Source organism: Anarhichas minor, unplaced genomic scaffold (genome assembly GCF_050575085.1).
Source record: "Anarhichas minor isolate MPS153535 unplaced genomic scaffold, ASM5057508v1 ptg000007l, whole genome shotgun sequence".
In the NCBI taxonomy this organism is placed as follows: Eukaryota; Metazoa; Chordata; class Actinopteri; order Perciformes; family Anarhichadidae; genus Anarhichas; species Anarhichas minor.
The window spans coordinates 6,515,494-6,529,835 of record NW_027466453.1 but is presented as its reverse complement, the minus strand read 5'-3'; the positions used below and the strand labels follow the sequence as shown (position 1 = coordinate 6,529,835).

General features: G+C 47.5%; 1 protein-coding gene across 6 annotated transcripts in view; it reads left to right on the top strand.

Moving 5' to 3' along the window:
- LOC142941833 (RNA binding protein fox-1 homolog 2-like) overlaps positions 1–14,342 on the top strand; it is a 40,969-nt gene that overhangs the window by 3,561 nt on the left and 23,066 nt on the right. For 4 of the 6 annotated variants that reach the window (XM_076083953.1, XM_076083964.1, XM_076083946.1 and 1 more), the window contains exon 2: positions 6,189–6,239. The exons of 1 other annotated variant lie outside the window; for it this stretch is intronic. In XM_076083953.1, the coding sequence (XP_075940068.1) occupies positions 6,189–6,239 (51 nt within the window). Of the gene's footprint in view, positions 1–6,188; positions 6,240–8,943; positions 10,356–14,342 lie in introns of those variants that run through there. One more of the 6 variants, XM_076083983.1, reaches the window with a different exon arrangement.

The following is a 14,342-nucleotide window of genomic DNA, read 5'->3' as shown; positions in this document are numbered from 1 at the left end:
TTTGTGTCGCGCTAACGAGATCAAAGCTCATTTAGGAGAGGGCATTAACCAGACCGATCGCTTTAACAGCCCAGAGCAGAAGGAAGGGGGGGGGGGGGGGGCAGGCAAGGGGGAGGGGTTGATAAGAACGGACAGATCACTGAGATAGGTTATTACCAGACCGGCAGTGAGTTTTGGTTTCAGGACGCTCACCACAAGCCGTTTTCATCACATTGCGAGCTGCTTGTTTTCTGTAGAAGGCGTGCGTTGTTTTGTCGGCCCAGGAGCCCGATGACAAAGTTAATCTGTCGTATTGGTCGCTAATGAAAATGTATTGCTGCTGGAAGTCTGCTCCCGAAAAGAGGCAGGGATGTGAGATGTGTGTTGACTTTTCTCTGTGGTGCTGGAAGTAAATTGCACCATAAATTTACAATAGTGTACAAAATCTCATTCTCTGGGAAAAGTTTTTTTTCTTTAAGCTCATACAATATTTGTTTCAATGAATTTAATAGAAATAAGTCGGTGACATTTCTGTTTTTCTTTTCTTTTTTTTATACATTTGATTGATTTCTAAAATCCTGCATTTGCTTTATACATGTGAAAAATGATAAATAACAGTAAAGAAATAGTATATTGTAAATCTCTTTGATTTCACTAGAGGGGCAAACTGTACGACATCAGACATCAGTTTGGTCTTCTTGGTGGGAATTTGTCATTATTTCTGACATGTTACAGACTTAGACATTGCAAAACAGTGAAAACAGTCATTGCTGGGTTCTCCCTAATCACCGACTGTAAAACGGCAAGATAAAATGCCGTTGCTGCGTTCACCCATAATTCCCGATAAGCCCGGCGGTTGCGTCCAAATACTCTCCAACAATAGTAACCTGCGTGTACCCGGAGAGCCTCTGTGTAACTGCTGCCTACAAGTCCACGAGGCCCTTCAGAAGTCAGCCACCTGAATAAATCACAGAGAAGAAGAAGAAGCATGCACGGACGGTATTACAGAAGCGGAGGCCGCACTGATGTGGGTTAATATTTGTTACGGGGGGGGGGGGTCTCATGTTAAGCTCTCCGCTGCTGTTTAATGAGTGCTGTTGAACTTTGAGCCGCGGCACAGCGGCGGAGTCGCCCTTGACTTTTGAACCGTTAACGATAAGCTAGAAATTCTCCACGTAAAGTCGCTCGACTCCTATTTTCGCTCCCTGTGTACGCATGTGTTCAGTTGCTTTCACGGTGCGTTATTGTGCAACACGCCGCGTTGCCCACAAGAACACAAGAATAATCAGACTGAAGACAAAGGAGGAAAAGTCACCGTTCATAAACAAAAAAGGAGAAAATAGAGCAGATCTGTCTCTGTCTCTCTCTCTCTGTCTCTGTCTCTCTCTCTCTCTCTCTCTGTCTCTGTCCCCCCCCTCTTGTAAAGCACACTGCTTTCAGCTCCTTAACATGACACTCGCATGTGAACTCTCCCTTTATGGTCATCATGTCACCACTCTCCCCTCCCCACGGCTGGCCCCAAACTGTCACATGTGCTTCCATCTCCACCCACACGCGGATTGAAATGTCAATTCAGTGTTTCCCTTTACATGGGGGGGGGGGGGCTGCCACCGGGTCACGGATGATGACAATTGAGTTGTGAGCCCTACCTGGATCCATTGAGGTTGTTTGTGAGGATTTGTCCCCCTTTTTAATAAGGTCAGCCAATCCGTCAGCCATGTCTAATACCGACTCCAAATCTGTGTACCGAGTACTTCATTAAGAGGATCGCTGGATGCTGCGACACGTTTTTATCAAATAAGCGTACTGCCGGCGATTTGTTGGAGCGTGAAATGAAAACCCTAGTTTCACTGTAACATAACGCACGCCCCGTGGTGCACGGACGGGCTTTTGCCAAGACTAACCGAAATAATTAGATCTGACAACAATGAAGCAGCCTGCGCCGCATATTGGCGCAAGTTGCCAAACTTCTCACCTCTTTAGAAGACGTTAAAAAACTCAACGATGAAGTGAAACGAGTAAAAACACACTTCCAGGTTTTTAGTTGATGATTAATAACTGGCATTGACATCACTCGGATATTCTGACTCACAGTAAAAGATGTTTTAATCCGCAAAGGATGTGTGATTAAAAGTGCCAACAAGCGAAGTGAACTCTGCAATTCACAATTGCAATGTTGTTGTTGTTTTTTTGTCTGTCGTTATGTCAAAATGTCTTTATATAAAGATGAAACATTCGATTGTGGAAAAACTAGCAACACTGTCTGCAGCCAGCCGATGCCCTACAGCCACATGTTGTGTTGGTGTCCGATCGTATCAGAGGTGTCTTCTTTTAGAAAGAACATCAACTATAACTTTAAAGGGAAAATGTGGAGCTGAAGCTTTTCCAATTTGGGGAAAATAAGTTTCTGTCTTAAGAGAGAAGCCTTCAGTCTGAGTGGAAACACTGCAATTCGTCTTGGCCTCCTTCCCTTCCCCCTCGGTTGTCTTTGTCTTTATGTCCCCACGTATCGCCAATCTCCATCGAATTCTTCACTTCCCCACCTCATCGTTTGGCTTCGATAGCTTTTCGGGAGCGTATCACATTGACAAATGACTCTCTTCCCCGTCCTGCACCCTTTGGCCTGTTCTCTTCATTCCCTTCTACTTCACTTTCTGCCTTCTATTGGTGGCTCCGTTCGGTCCTCTCAAACAGTGTTCATCTACCTCGGTTGTGATTTGTTGACCAAACATGCAAAGAATCTCCCGTTACACTTAATGAATGATTGGTCTTCCTCCTCTCAGATCCTGTGTTGTCATAGTGAGGCCGTTAAACGTAATTTGAGCCGATTCTGGCTCTTAGATCTCCATCTAGATAGATCCTCCGTCTGTTCCCACAGTGCTCTGCAGTAACGTGTGTAGTGTTTTTATGTCAAAGGTCTCAGGGTTTTGGTCTTTTGGGTTATGATTTGTTGGTGGCGGCAGGTGGGATTTTTTCCGTACATCTGGTGGTATGATTGAGGCCGTACTAAAAGCCAAACCTCAGCACAGTCCGCCTCCACTGGACGCCTGCAGCAGCCCCCCCTTTAATTGCCCCTCTCCCCTCCTCCCTCCCCTCTCTCGCTCTCCCTCTCTCTCCCTCTCTCTCTCCATCTGTTGACCCCATGTCGTTTTTGCCTTCCTTCACCACCGCTGCTCCCTTTTTTTTCTTCCCCTGCTCCTGCCCGCTTGCTCCAGCAACTCCCCAACTTCTTTCCTTCTCCTAAAATAGCAAGTTGGGAGAGAGTGAAAATAAACAAGAGAGACGCCCTTTAGTTTTGCCCTCCGTGGAGTCAAGAGAGAGAGGGAGAGAGGGGGGGATGGAGAGAGTGTATGTTTATGTGCGTGTGACTGGTGTTCTGTGCTTTCTGCTGATCCCTGCCAGTCCCGTCTGAAGCCATCGCAGTCAGCCAGCCGGCGCCTTCAAAGGCTCCTCCTCGCTCGCAAACTATATGGAATTGACTTAATGGAAACTTGCAGCAGGAAAGCCCCGCTTTCAGCCCGGACGGGCTTTAGTGCAGCATGCAGTAATCATTTTTCATTTAAAAAAAAAGTATGGCAGGCATAAACGAGGGCACCTTTTGTATGCTTTTCAGCACACGCAGCAGGCATGTAATATACTTACAAAGCAGAGCCGTGTGTGTGTGTGTGTGTGTGTGTGTGTGTCACCGTGTGCAAACAAGAGTCTCTGGAAAAAAAAAACTAGGTATCAAGTTCAGACCCCCCTCCCCCACCCGCTAAAAAAATATAAATCACATGGCATTCCTCACTTATGACTCATTGTCTCCATTTCACCAATGTTTGACTGCTTTATATTTCTCTCCCCTTTTCTTGGCTTTGGCCGTCTTATTCCCCACATTCCTCCACCTCCTGTGTGCGTCTGTCTCTGCCCTTATTTTTGTTCTGTTCTCTCTTTTCTCCTCTGTCCTATTCCCCCCACCCCCCCCTCCCCCTTCTGTTGCAGACAGATTGATTCCAGATGTTGCTAAACTCTACCCTCCTCTCCCTCCTCCTGCTCTTCTACCTAAACTCCTCCTCCTCCTCTTTCTTCTCTCCAGCCTGTCCACTGCAGAACCAACTCTATAATTTGATGGTTGGGTTTAATTTTGGTTCCAGTTTTGTTTTTTTCCTCCCAGTTTACGTAGCTCGTGGCCTTCACCCTCGCTTTGACTGCAAAATACCATAAAAACACTGAGTCTCAACGTTTTAATCCCGCGCTACAATTGTAGTATTTTGTAGCAATGGAGCTGAATTATCACATTGCTTTCAGCTGCTTCGGTGGCCCTCCAGTACACCGTTGAGTGCCACTCTTTGTTGCACCGAAACCAGCATGTCCGTTCAGTCCTATTTGAAATGCAGTGTTGGTAACTCCCAACACGCATCTTTTAAAAAATAAAATAATTTAGAATAGGAAGAGTTTTCCCGTTCCTGTTGACATTGCCCAAGGCTTTGTGGACTTGAGCAACGCTGCTCCGAACAGCTTGCCTCTACCGCCTTTCCATCTGTGCCGCGGTGGAGCACCAGCAGCTTCATACACGCAGCCGGTATTTTGCTGAGTGTAAGCCCGTCCATTCCCCTGTAATTGCGGCGCACCAAGGAGAGTGTTCCCCCCCCCCTGGGGACGAGGCACGAGGGGGAAATTGGTTCCAGATGAAACGGGAAGCGGAGAGTGGAGACAAAGAAAGGGCTGTTTCGGGGGGGGGGGGGACCTCAAACACACACAAGATTTTACCGATTTCTTTCTCATTCTTACCTATTGTTTACATCGAGGCCATTTATCTAACCTCACGCTCTCATTCCCCCTCGGCCTCCCTCCACCCCGCTCCGTCTAGACACTCCCTCATTCATCCATGCACCATCGACCACATCTGTTTTTGGACTTGCACAACAGAATTACAAGTCCTAGTCTCTGAAAGAGTTCCACTGCGTGATCCAGCTCTTCGGGATCGGCCTTCGACAGCCGTGTGTCCGTGTGTTTGGACGAGCGCTGCCCTCCGTCTCAGACACTTGGCTGGATGAATGCTATCAGGAAGTGATTTCCTTCAGGAGGCAGCTCGAGGTCGGGGCCAGGAGGTTAACCCGGTTGACACTCTAAAGAGCCAAATCTGCCCTCCTCATTGCCACGGCGTTACGCGGCCCCACACTCGAGTGCATGCAGGCCGACGTGGGTGGGTGGGTGGGGCACGTGGGTTTGAAACTCTTTGCCTGCTCCTCGGTGCTGCAGATTAAATGTAATGAAAACATCAGCCGCTTCTACGGGACTGCCACCCCATCCCCCACCACATACACATGTCTTTCACCCCCCTCAGACCTTCTCTCGTACTCCTCCCCCCTTCTAGCCTCGTGAGACTCATCCCTCGAGGAGAGCAGAGGCATGAGTCTCGCTAGGCGGTCATGTTTTCTCTGCGAGGCCTTCCAGCAGGCTGTATGTGCCGGTGTCATCTCTCTCTCTCTCTCTCTCTCTGCTGTCAAAATATCATCGTTTGGTTAACTTTCCCCCATTGTTCCAGTCCTCCTCCTGCTCCCCCTCTTTGTCTTTTCTTCTCCCTCCTCCTTCTCCTCCTCCTCAACTAATTCTGCCGCAAACAATGGCTGATCTCGCTGGGGCAAAAAAACGACACGGAGGGGTAAAATAATAGTTGAGAGAGAAAAAGAGATGGAGAGAGACAGAAATAATCTAATTAAAAGTAATTACAGAGCAATTAACCACAACACTGGTTTCTGGGGCAGGGTCGAAGAGGGATGTGTGTGTGTGGGGGGGGCTCGATAGTGGATTTCGATTGGTTAGGATGGCTGGCTGTGAACGCTCTGCCGTAGCGGTTCACCAGTCATGCCGCTGATATAACTTGGTTCACTGTTCCGTCTTTTTCCTTCAGGGAAGTGTCATCTTACTGCTGACTGAGCAGTTTAGTTTGTCACAATCGTGGGCACTGGAAAGACAAAGACCCAGTATTCACGTTAACGTGTTCTTTGGCTCACTGTCACTTGAATATTCTAGCAGCGTCTGTCCGGTGCTTCTCTCCAACCCTGGCGGTCAGTCGGGCGTTTAGATTGCAGAGACAAGTTGTGACAATTATACCTCTTCATTTTTCCTCCACTTACTGATGTTGTGACTCAGAGTACATGTCACTGGTTTTGGACGTGCACTGCATCCACTCACACCGCTCTCTTTCCTCCTGTTGTTTCTTGCAGAACAATGAGCCTTTAAACCCCGGTTTCCATGGATACGCACCTCACAGTCAGGTAAGAGATTAGTGACGGCTCGCAAAACCTCCGTGACAGTGAATTAAAACATACATAATGCAATACAGAAGCCTAGATTCACTTGAGATAGTTTTCAGCCAGCCAGCCCCCCCTTTGAACTACCAACAATCGTTTTTTTTATTTTTTATCAACGGATGTAAGAGAAGATATCCAGTGTTGTGTCAGAAAATTGGGACAAAAATGAGACAGTTAAAGGTCAGTTGCACTCTTGGTCGTCAGGTAAATTTGGAGCTCTTTTGTATACAGTAACGGGCTATTGAGTAGTTTCAAGCTTTGACTTTGCAAATCTAAACCAACATTCGCACGTGTAGTCGATGTGTTCAATGCCAGTGTTTTTCTGCACAGTTGCAGACAAAGATCAGGCAACGCTTTTATTAGTATTGCACTATTTGAAGGATTAGTTTCCAGCGGTGGCTGCGTAGGATTGTTTCTGACTTGTGGGAGCCAAACACTTCCGATAACACGCGTTGTAAAGTCCAAAAGTCCAAATGTATTTTTTTTATATTTGTTTTTAACGTTGCCGACGGCATAACATTTGCAGCTTCATTTGAATATCTCAATAGATGCTCTGAATGTGAAAACACGAATGACGTTTGACACAGTAAACGCTTTTAGAAAACCAACTCTTAATTCTTCTTAACCGGGGAAACCCAGTGATGTCGTCCACCTAGTCCTAGAGCAGGCTCTGCTACACTACGACGCCATTATCGAGACAATTCTGAAGTTCTTTTTATTTTTCAGCCTATGGTAGCGTGTAAACGATGCCTGTTAGAAGAAGTGGTGAAAGGAAACTCTGGTAGCAATTCAGCTCCTCTTATCAAAGGCTTGACCCTCAGAAAGAGAAATTAGGCTATCGCCTTCTTTAAGAACTAAGCTCTGCACACTCTGTTTGCTGCATGTCCTCTCTCTGTCTCTCTCTCTCTCTCTCATCCTGAGTATCTCTCCATGCATATTGCTCTCGGTAATGAGGGCCGCGAGTGTGCAGCGTAGCGGCAGGGTGGCTGTCTATTTTGTCTTATCTACCTCCACGCAGCAGAGCGCGCTGAGCGGCTCAAACCAGCTCAGTGCTCGCGTGCGTCGTGGCCCATCTGAGCGAGTTTGCGAGGAAAAGGCCTCCGTATCTGAGAGCGTGCGTGCTCCTTTGTCTCTGTTTGTGTGTGTGTGCGTGTGTGTTTGTGCGTGTGTGTGTATGTTTGTGTTTGTGCGTTTATGTTTGTGCGTGTCTAGTTGGCGTTCGGGATGTGCAGCTCTCTGGCAGTGCCACAGGAGGGGAGTGTTGGTCTGCGGGCCTGTTCGCCACCAGCCTCCCTCCCCCCCCCAAAATATCACAACATGGGAGATTTTCACAGGTCTCCCCCCCCCCCCCACCCCTCTCTCTCTCTCTCTTGGGAATACAGCTCTCTGAATGTGCGAGAGGGTGAACTCAAAGAGGATGAGACGACACTGTAAGAATTTGGCTTAAAGTTGAATCTATGCAGATTTAAATGTCCCCCTTTTCCTGTTTCTTTGGTTGTTGATCTTACATCAACAAAAATAAGGATTGTGAGAGACATGACGGACGTAAAAATATAAAACAGATGAGCGGATGAGGCAGAGAAGTAGAGCAGAAGAGAAACGGAACTAGAAGCGAGTTATTTAACACGGCTTGCCTGCAGGGCACAGAACCACACTACAGTAGTCCAGGAGCACAGTTGGAGCCGGTCTTGGCCCTGCCTGCTTGGACGACCATCACCTGGCCAGAGAACACTTGTGATCCTTAGTGCACCTGAACTCCACTTGTTAGATCCTCTGTTAAATTCAAAAGCCGCTGCATTTGTTTAATAAATGATTTAAGAGTCGTCCCTGCTAATGTATGCTGCTCTTCAGCACACATGCATTAGGAGACTCCTGCGCACCGGCTGCCGGTTATCATGCAAATTGGGGGCTAGCCCGGCCTAGCCTAGCCGCCGGATTGGCCTGTTCGTTGCTGCAGTATATTTGTCTTGGTAGTGCTCCCGTCTAGTGTTATGTATGCATGTTTGAACTGCCTGTTGGTCTGCCTGCCTGTGTCAATATGAGTGTGTTAAGTGGTGACAGGCTCCTGTGGGTCCCTGCTGCTGCACACTGACGGGTAAATGTGTGTGTGAGTGTGTCCATTCCGACCCCTGAGGCAGTACATGTCAGTCTTCCGCTGTTTAGGTTACAAAAAAGATGAGGGTTAACAACAAATGCACATAAAAACAGGTCATAGGGGCTTCACACCTGAGCATTTTCTTTTTAGCAACGGCAAAACTGTATTTAAATCGAATTACCTCATAAACTTCACATGGCTCCTGAAATTGTTCTGGATTATTCCAATAGAAAAGTTAAGGCTAAGCTATTGATTATCTATAGATGCTGTGTTTCAAAGAGCAGGCCTTTGTTTGAATTAGCTGATGTGTGTGTGTGTGTGTGTGTGTGTGTGTGTGTGTGTGTGTGTGTGTGTGTGTGTGTGTGTGTGTGTGTGTGTGTGTGTGTGTGTGTGTGTGTGTGTGTGTGTGTGTGTGTGTGTGTGTGTGTGTGTGTGTGTGTGTGTGTGTGTGTGTGTGCCAGCCAAAGTGCAGCAGCATGAATATGATCACAGCACATCTTTGTGTACACAATGTGCATGTGTTTGTGTGTGCGACCGCGTGTGTTTATCTCTGCGTGCTTAATCCTCAGATCATCCCCTATTCATCCTCTCATCCTCCTCACTTACAGCCCTAATCCCGTCATCCCTGGCTCTCTTTTTTTTTTTTCTTCACCCAGCCCTTTATCCATTTATCCCTCTATCCCGTTATCTCTCGCTCGCATCCACCGCCCCTCCGTCCCCTCGCCTCCCACTCCAGCCCAGCTCCCTTCTTTTTTGCCCCATGTTTTCCCTCCACCAATCACTTATCTTGCCCTCCCTGCATCCCTCCATCCCTCTGGACCCAGTTCTAGCCAGCCTCAGCAGATGTCTGAAAGCTTGGCATCACATGGCTTTTCTTTTTTTATTTATTTATTTTCTTCTCCCCGCAGAGTTCAGTCCCTCCCATATGAAAATGCAGTGCAAGGAACTGCACTCTCATCTCTGCAAAAAATGAAGCGCCTCCTAACAGTACAGTGGTGGGAAGTGGGGGAAACTGAGCCCGAGCCAGAAGAAGAAAAAAAGGCGCAATGCAGCGAAATCCAGATTCCTGTGCAGGTTGAGGTTTAGATACTGGAGTCTGGCGCTGCCACAGTTCTGTGAGACTTCCATCTGTGTGGCGAAGGCAGCTGCAGCAGAGAGAAGGCGAACTAGGAGCCATCCCACACAGCTAGCTACCTAGCTGTCTACCGACAGGCCTTCCCTCCGCTGCTTTTTTTGGAGCTGACAGGCTGCCACGCAATAAATAAATCATCCAAAAAAAAAAAAAAAAAAAAAGGAGCTGCAATGCAGTGGGGGTCGCATTCGTGTTCTGTACTCTCAGGCAGCCAGTGCGTGGATAGAAGACAGCATCTCCTTCCTTCCTGTTCCTGTGCTCTCTCCGGGGGGCTCTAGGAGAACAGCAACAGCAGCTTTCTGACTCCATCCAGAAGCAAGGGTTAGGTGGCTACATGGAAAGGATAGATGCTTTGATGGATAGGAGGGACTGAAGGGCCGAGAAGGAGGGGAAGTTCTCAAAGAGAGGGCGGGAACAAGAGGAAGCGAAGGGGGAGCAGCGGCGGGACGTGTAACGCGAGCGTGTGAATGACAGACGCAGAGCTAAGAGAATAGAGAGAGAGACGGGAGAGAAGAGGCTGTCAGGAGGAGAGAGAGAGAGAAAGGCCCGAGGGGGATCAAAGCAGCAGGGCCGAGGGGGGGGGGGGAGAGACGCGGGAAAGAGAGGCAGAGTGAGGCTCGCGTGCCGGAGACGTGGAAGAGAGGAGGAAAGAGGGAGTGAACGAGGGAGAATTTGAATGTGCGAGACAGACGTGGACTGAAGCCACCGTCGGCTCATGGTCTTAGAGCACAGTGAGGGGAGAGGAGACGTACAGACACTCGGGGAAGGGGAGAGGAGAAGGAACGAGAGCTGGTCAGCAGTTGTTCCTCTAGAGCAGACGATGATGGGGCTGTACTACCAAGCAATGCTGCCGGTAAGTTGGCTTCTGAAGCAGAGCTTCTTTCTTTCAGCAACTTTGTGCACACGTTGAGAACGGCAAGATCAGAACCTTAACGGTGCTGGTTCTGATGTGGCCTGTATTTGGTTTTCTATCTCTTGGCCCAGGTGAGGCCTTTTGACATATAGTTGGCAGGACATCAGAGTAACAGCAGGGCTTGTCTCTGCAGCTCCTTTGTTTTTTAACTCTTTGCGCTCAAGTATTTCTAATTATTTTTGAAAGAATCCATGCTAACGGGCTCATTACCACTCTGTAGCAACATTTCGACAATGCGTCACTGGAGTGGACACAACACACAGAGAGTCGCATGCTGCTGAGCGACAACATTTGACTATATTTAAAAATAGTTACTCAACACTGCCGCGTGTAATGTTTACAGTCGACGTGCGCTCGGCTGCTCTTAGCATACGGTGGGCGTGACTGTGCTACTTTAGCCGAGAGACAGCCCGAGGACGAGAGCTGTTCTCTGGCTCTGTTCTAGCATGTCCTGCTCTCCGGTCTTGGGTTCCTTTGGGGCCCTTAAGTGTGTGTGTGTAGGGGGGGGCGAGGTAGCAGCCGCGTTGACATGCATGTGCAGTTGGTGCGTTGCATGCTCCCGCCACGCTGCACCGCACACAATGTTATGTCGTATTGCTCATGTGTGCTGCTGCGTGTGTCACGTCACGTCACGTCATGTGTGCTGCTGCGTGTGTCACGTCATGTGCGGTGCGCATGGAGGCCGAGGCTTTGTCAAGCGGTTCAACGTTGTCATCCAAGCTGTCCATGCGGTTTAAACTTCATCTGCCTTTGGATTGAGGGAGACAGGTGTCAAGGCACAGTTGTTTCTGCGCAAACACACACACACACACACACACACACATGCACATACCAGTTGTTGCTGGGAGTACTTCACTTCCCCCCCCTCTCGCTTATGGCACAACAGACACGCACACAGTTCCTTTAACTGAATGCACACAGCAGCAACCCTGTCTTACACGTGGACACTCTCAATAATCGCAGCCGCTGTCGTGTTTCCACCTAAGATTCAAAAGATGGACAGTGGTGTAACTTTGTCGAGCAGTTTTCTCCATTTGTTCATCATGGTGAAGTAGAGGTTGTAGGTCCCCCCCCCCCCCCCCCCCCCCCCACCCCCCTGCAGGCTAGAGCTGCTGTAGTCTGAACACATTATTCCTCTTCAAAGGGAATGAAGGCAAATGGAGGATGGCGGTAGTAACTATAAGGGCGTAAGGGGGGCGAGTGCGTTAGTTCCATGTGGGAATGCTCTTTAAAGGTGACACGGCCAGTCACACTCTTCATGGCATCTCTGTTCTGTAGTTCACTGTGTGCATAAGAGGGACGGGTAGATCCTCAGTGTGACTCGTGTCCAGGACGGCTCACCTTAGCCTACTGGGCTGGTTGATATATTCAATTAATTTGAGTAATTCAAATTTTGGTTGTTACAAGAAGTGCACAGCATTTATTTCGGAGTAACATAGTTGATGGTTCAAATGTGCTTGATAACGGTTGAGGTGTTCCACACAGAGCTGTGCAGGCCCCCCCCCTCTCTCTGGGTCAGCGGTGGGCCCGGCTCCATAACGAGCCTGCTGACTCGCCGATTCTCAGAACTCATCTGTTCAGTTGGCTAGTCGGCGTCATCACTGCAGCAGGATGACACACGAGCATCAAGTCGGCCTGTTTTCAGTTGAACCTCCTATTGAGGTTTTTGAATGAAGCTCCGACAGTCTATTTGATATTTGAAAGAAGTACATTTTGTGTTGTGTTTGTATAAATGTGATTCATAGGGCTGGTAGATTGTCGAGTTAATACAGTTTGTGAGCGCGCAAGCAGGAGAGCTTTTGATGACTGCAGTGTAAATGAAAAGCTAAACGTCAGCGAATATGGATTGCAGCAAAACATGTCGTCAGATTAAAAACGTGTTGTAAAGTTTAGATATTTCTTTTCGATACATTTTGACTTTTTTACTTTCTAAAGTTCTTGGAAATGTTTGCATCACGTAAGTCAGAAACAATCCTGACGCAGCCGCCACTATTCCTACAGATGGAATAACACTAATAATAGAAATGTGCAGAAATACCGGCTTTAAACACAATGAATAGACATGCGGAAAAATATGGATTTTTAGAATGTCATCGTTTTGAACTATTCGAAATCAAAACCACGTCATCTTTACTGGTTGTTGGAAAACGTGTGCGTATTCCGTGCACTGGCCTTTTACCAGATATGTTGCATCATCCCCAAAAAACCCACCTGCTGAGCCCATGAGGAGAGGGTGTCAAGCCACCACATGCTTCACGAGGCAGCGAGTGGCATCTTGAGCGTTTAGGCTGCTTAACTTTCCCCCCTCCCGCATTATCTCCTCAAGACACCACGCGGGCCTTAAAATAATTTGCAAGGGGTGTGTGTGTGTGTGTGTGTGTGTGTGTGTGTGTGTGTGTGTGTGTGTGTGTGTGTGTGTGTGTGTGTGTGTGTGTGTGTGTGTGTGTGTGTGTGTGTGTGTGTGTGTGTGTGTGTGTGTGTGTGTGTGTGTCCCATTAGAAAGTGACAGATAATACTGACTTCCACGTCTCACGGGAACACAGTTTCCCCTGTTACAGATGAAGAGTCCTCAGTATTGGTGGCTTAATGTACTGTGTGACACTACTCCACCTCGGGGTTAACTGTCCGCCAGCCCCATACAGCCATGATGGTATTGTCCAACGCTAATGCCGCTCTAACTGCACACTGCCCAAGGCTGTGAGCAGCGGGGTCGAGGTGTGAAAACGCGCCGCATGTTACCTAACACACACACACACACACACACACACACACACACACACAGGGTCGGGCACATTGCGAGCGGTGCAGCGGAGCCCTCGATGTACGCAGTATCTCTAAAGGATTCTACTCCTGCATGACAAGCGGCGTCATACCTCTGCACACGCTGCACCCTATCTCGCACTGCAGCACCTCAAGTCAGCGCCGTTGTTTTTGTTTTTTTAAATTTGAACTTCTTATGCAGAAGTCGTGCTGGCGGTGTACACTTTTCCCCCCTGTCTTGAAGCGTCCGCTGAGGTCTTCCTTCATCATTTAGTGTAAACATTGTAGACACTTGTTTTAGCTGAGGGTCGTCTGCATCCACTCAGCATTATTTACCTGCAGTACGAGTCAAGCCGTATTCTGTTTTAGTCCATTATAATTATATTTTGGTTGGTTATTGCTGTTTATTTTGTAAATTGTATTGATTTAGATGCACTTTTAAGCTTGCTTTAGATTTTATTGAAATTAACCTTTTTTAATTATTTATTCATTTAGTCTGCTTCGGTTGTCATCATCTATAACAACTACAACTTACAATTATTTTCATTGATTAATCTGCTGATTGTGTTTTCAGTCAATGAATGGTTTTGCCCCCTGTAATATAATAGTAATATATAAATGCCGGTTGTAATTTCTAACAGCCCAAGTGAACTTCTTCAAATATCTTGTTCTGTCAGACAAACAAAGATATTCAGTTTACTATCATTCATGGCAAAGAAAAACTGGATTATTTTGGTTTAAAAATAGTCGCACCAAAATAGTCGGCTTTTATCTCAGTCGTTTCATCGACTGATCATTGCAGCTTCAATAACCTTTAACAAAGCTTTAATAATCTTTTTGCACAATGATGGCAGTCCTGGGACACAAAAGCAGCCGTCTGGTAAAGGCAGAAAATGATGACCGCCTCTCGAGCGGCGCTGTTCTTTTGTCCGTACACAAGCAAGTCCTGCTGCCACTGAAAACACAACCTGTTATCTGTTTATTTCCAATGATTCGATCTCTGCAGCATATGTTTTGGTCTGTACTGGTGTGCCAGAGTTGTGCTTAGAAACTTCTTTATTTTTAGATCCTCTTGCTTTGCCCAAGGTGAGTCAGAGTGTGAGAGAAAGGGCCGTCAGTGTGATAATGATGCTGATGAAAAACTGTCAAAAACAAGCGAGCTGTTTG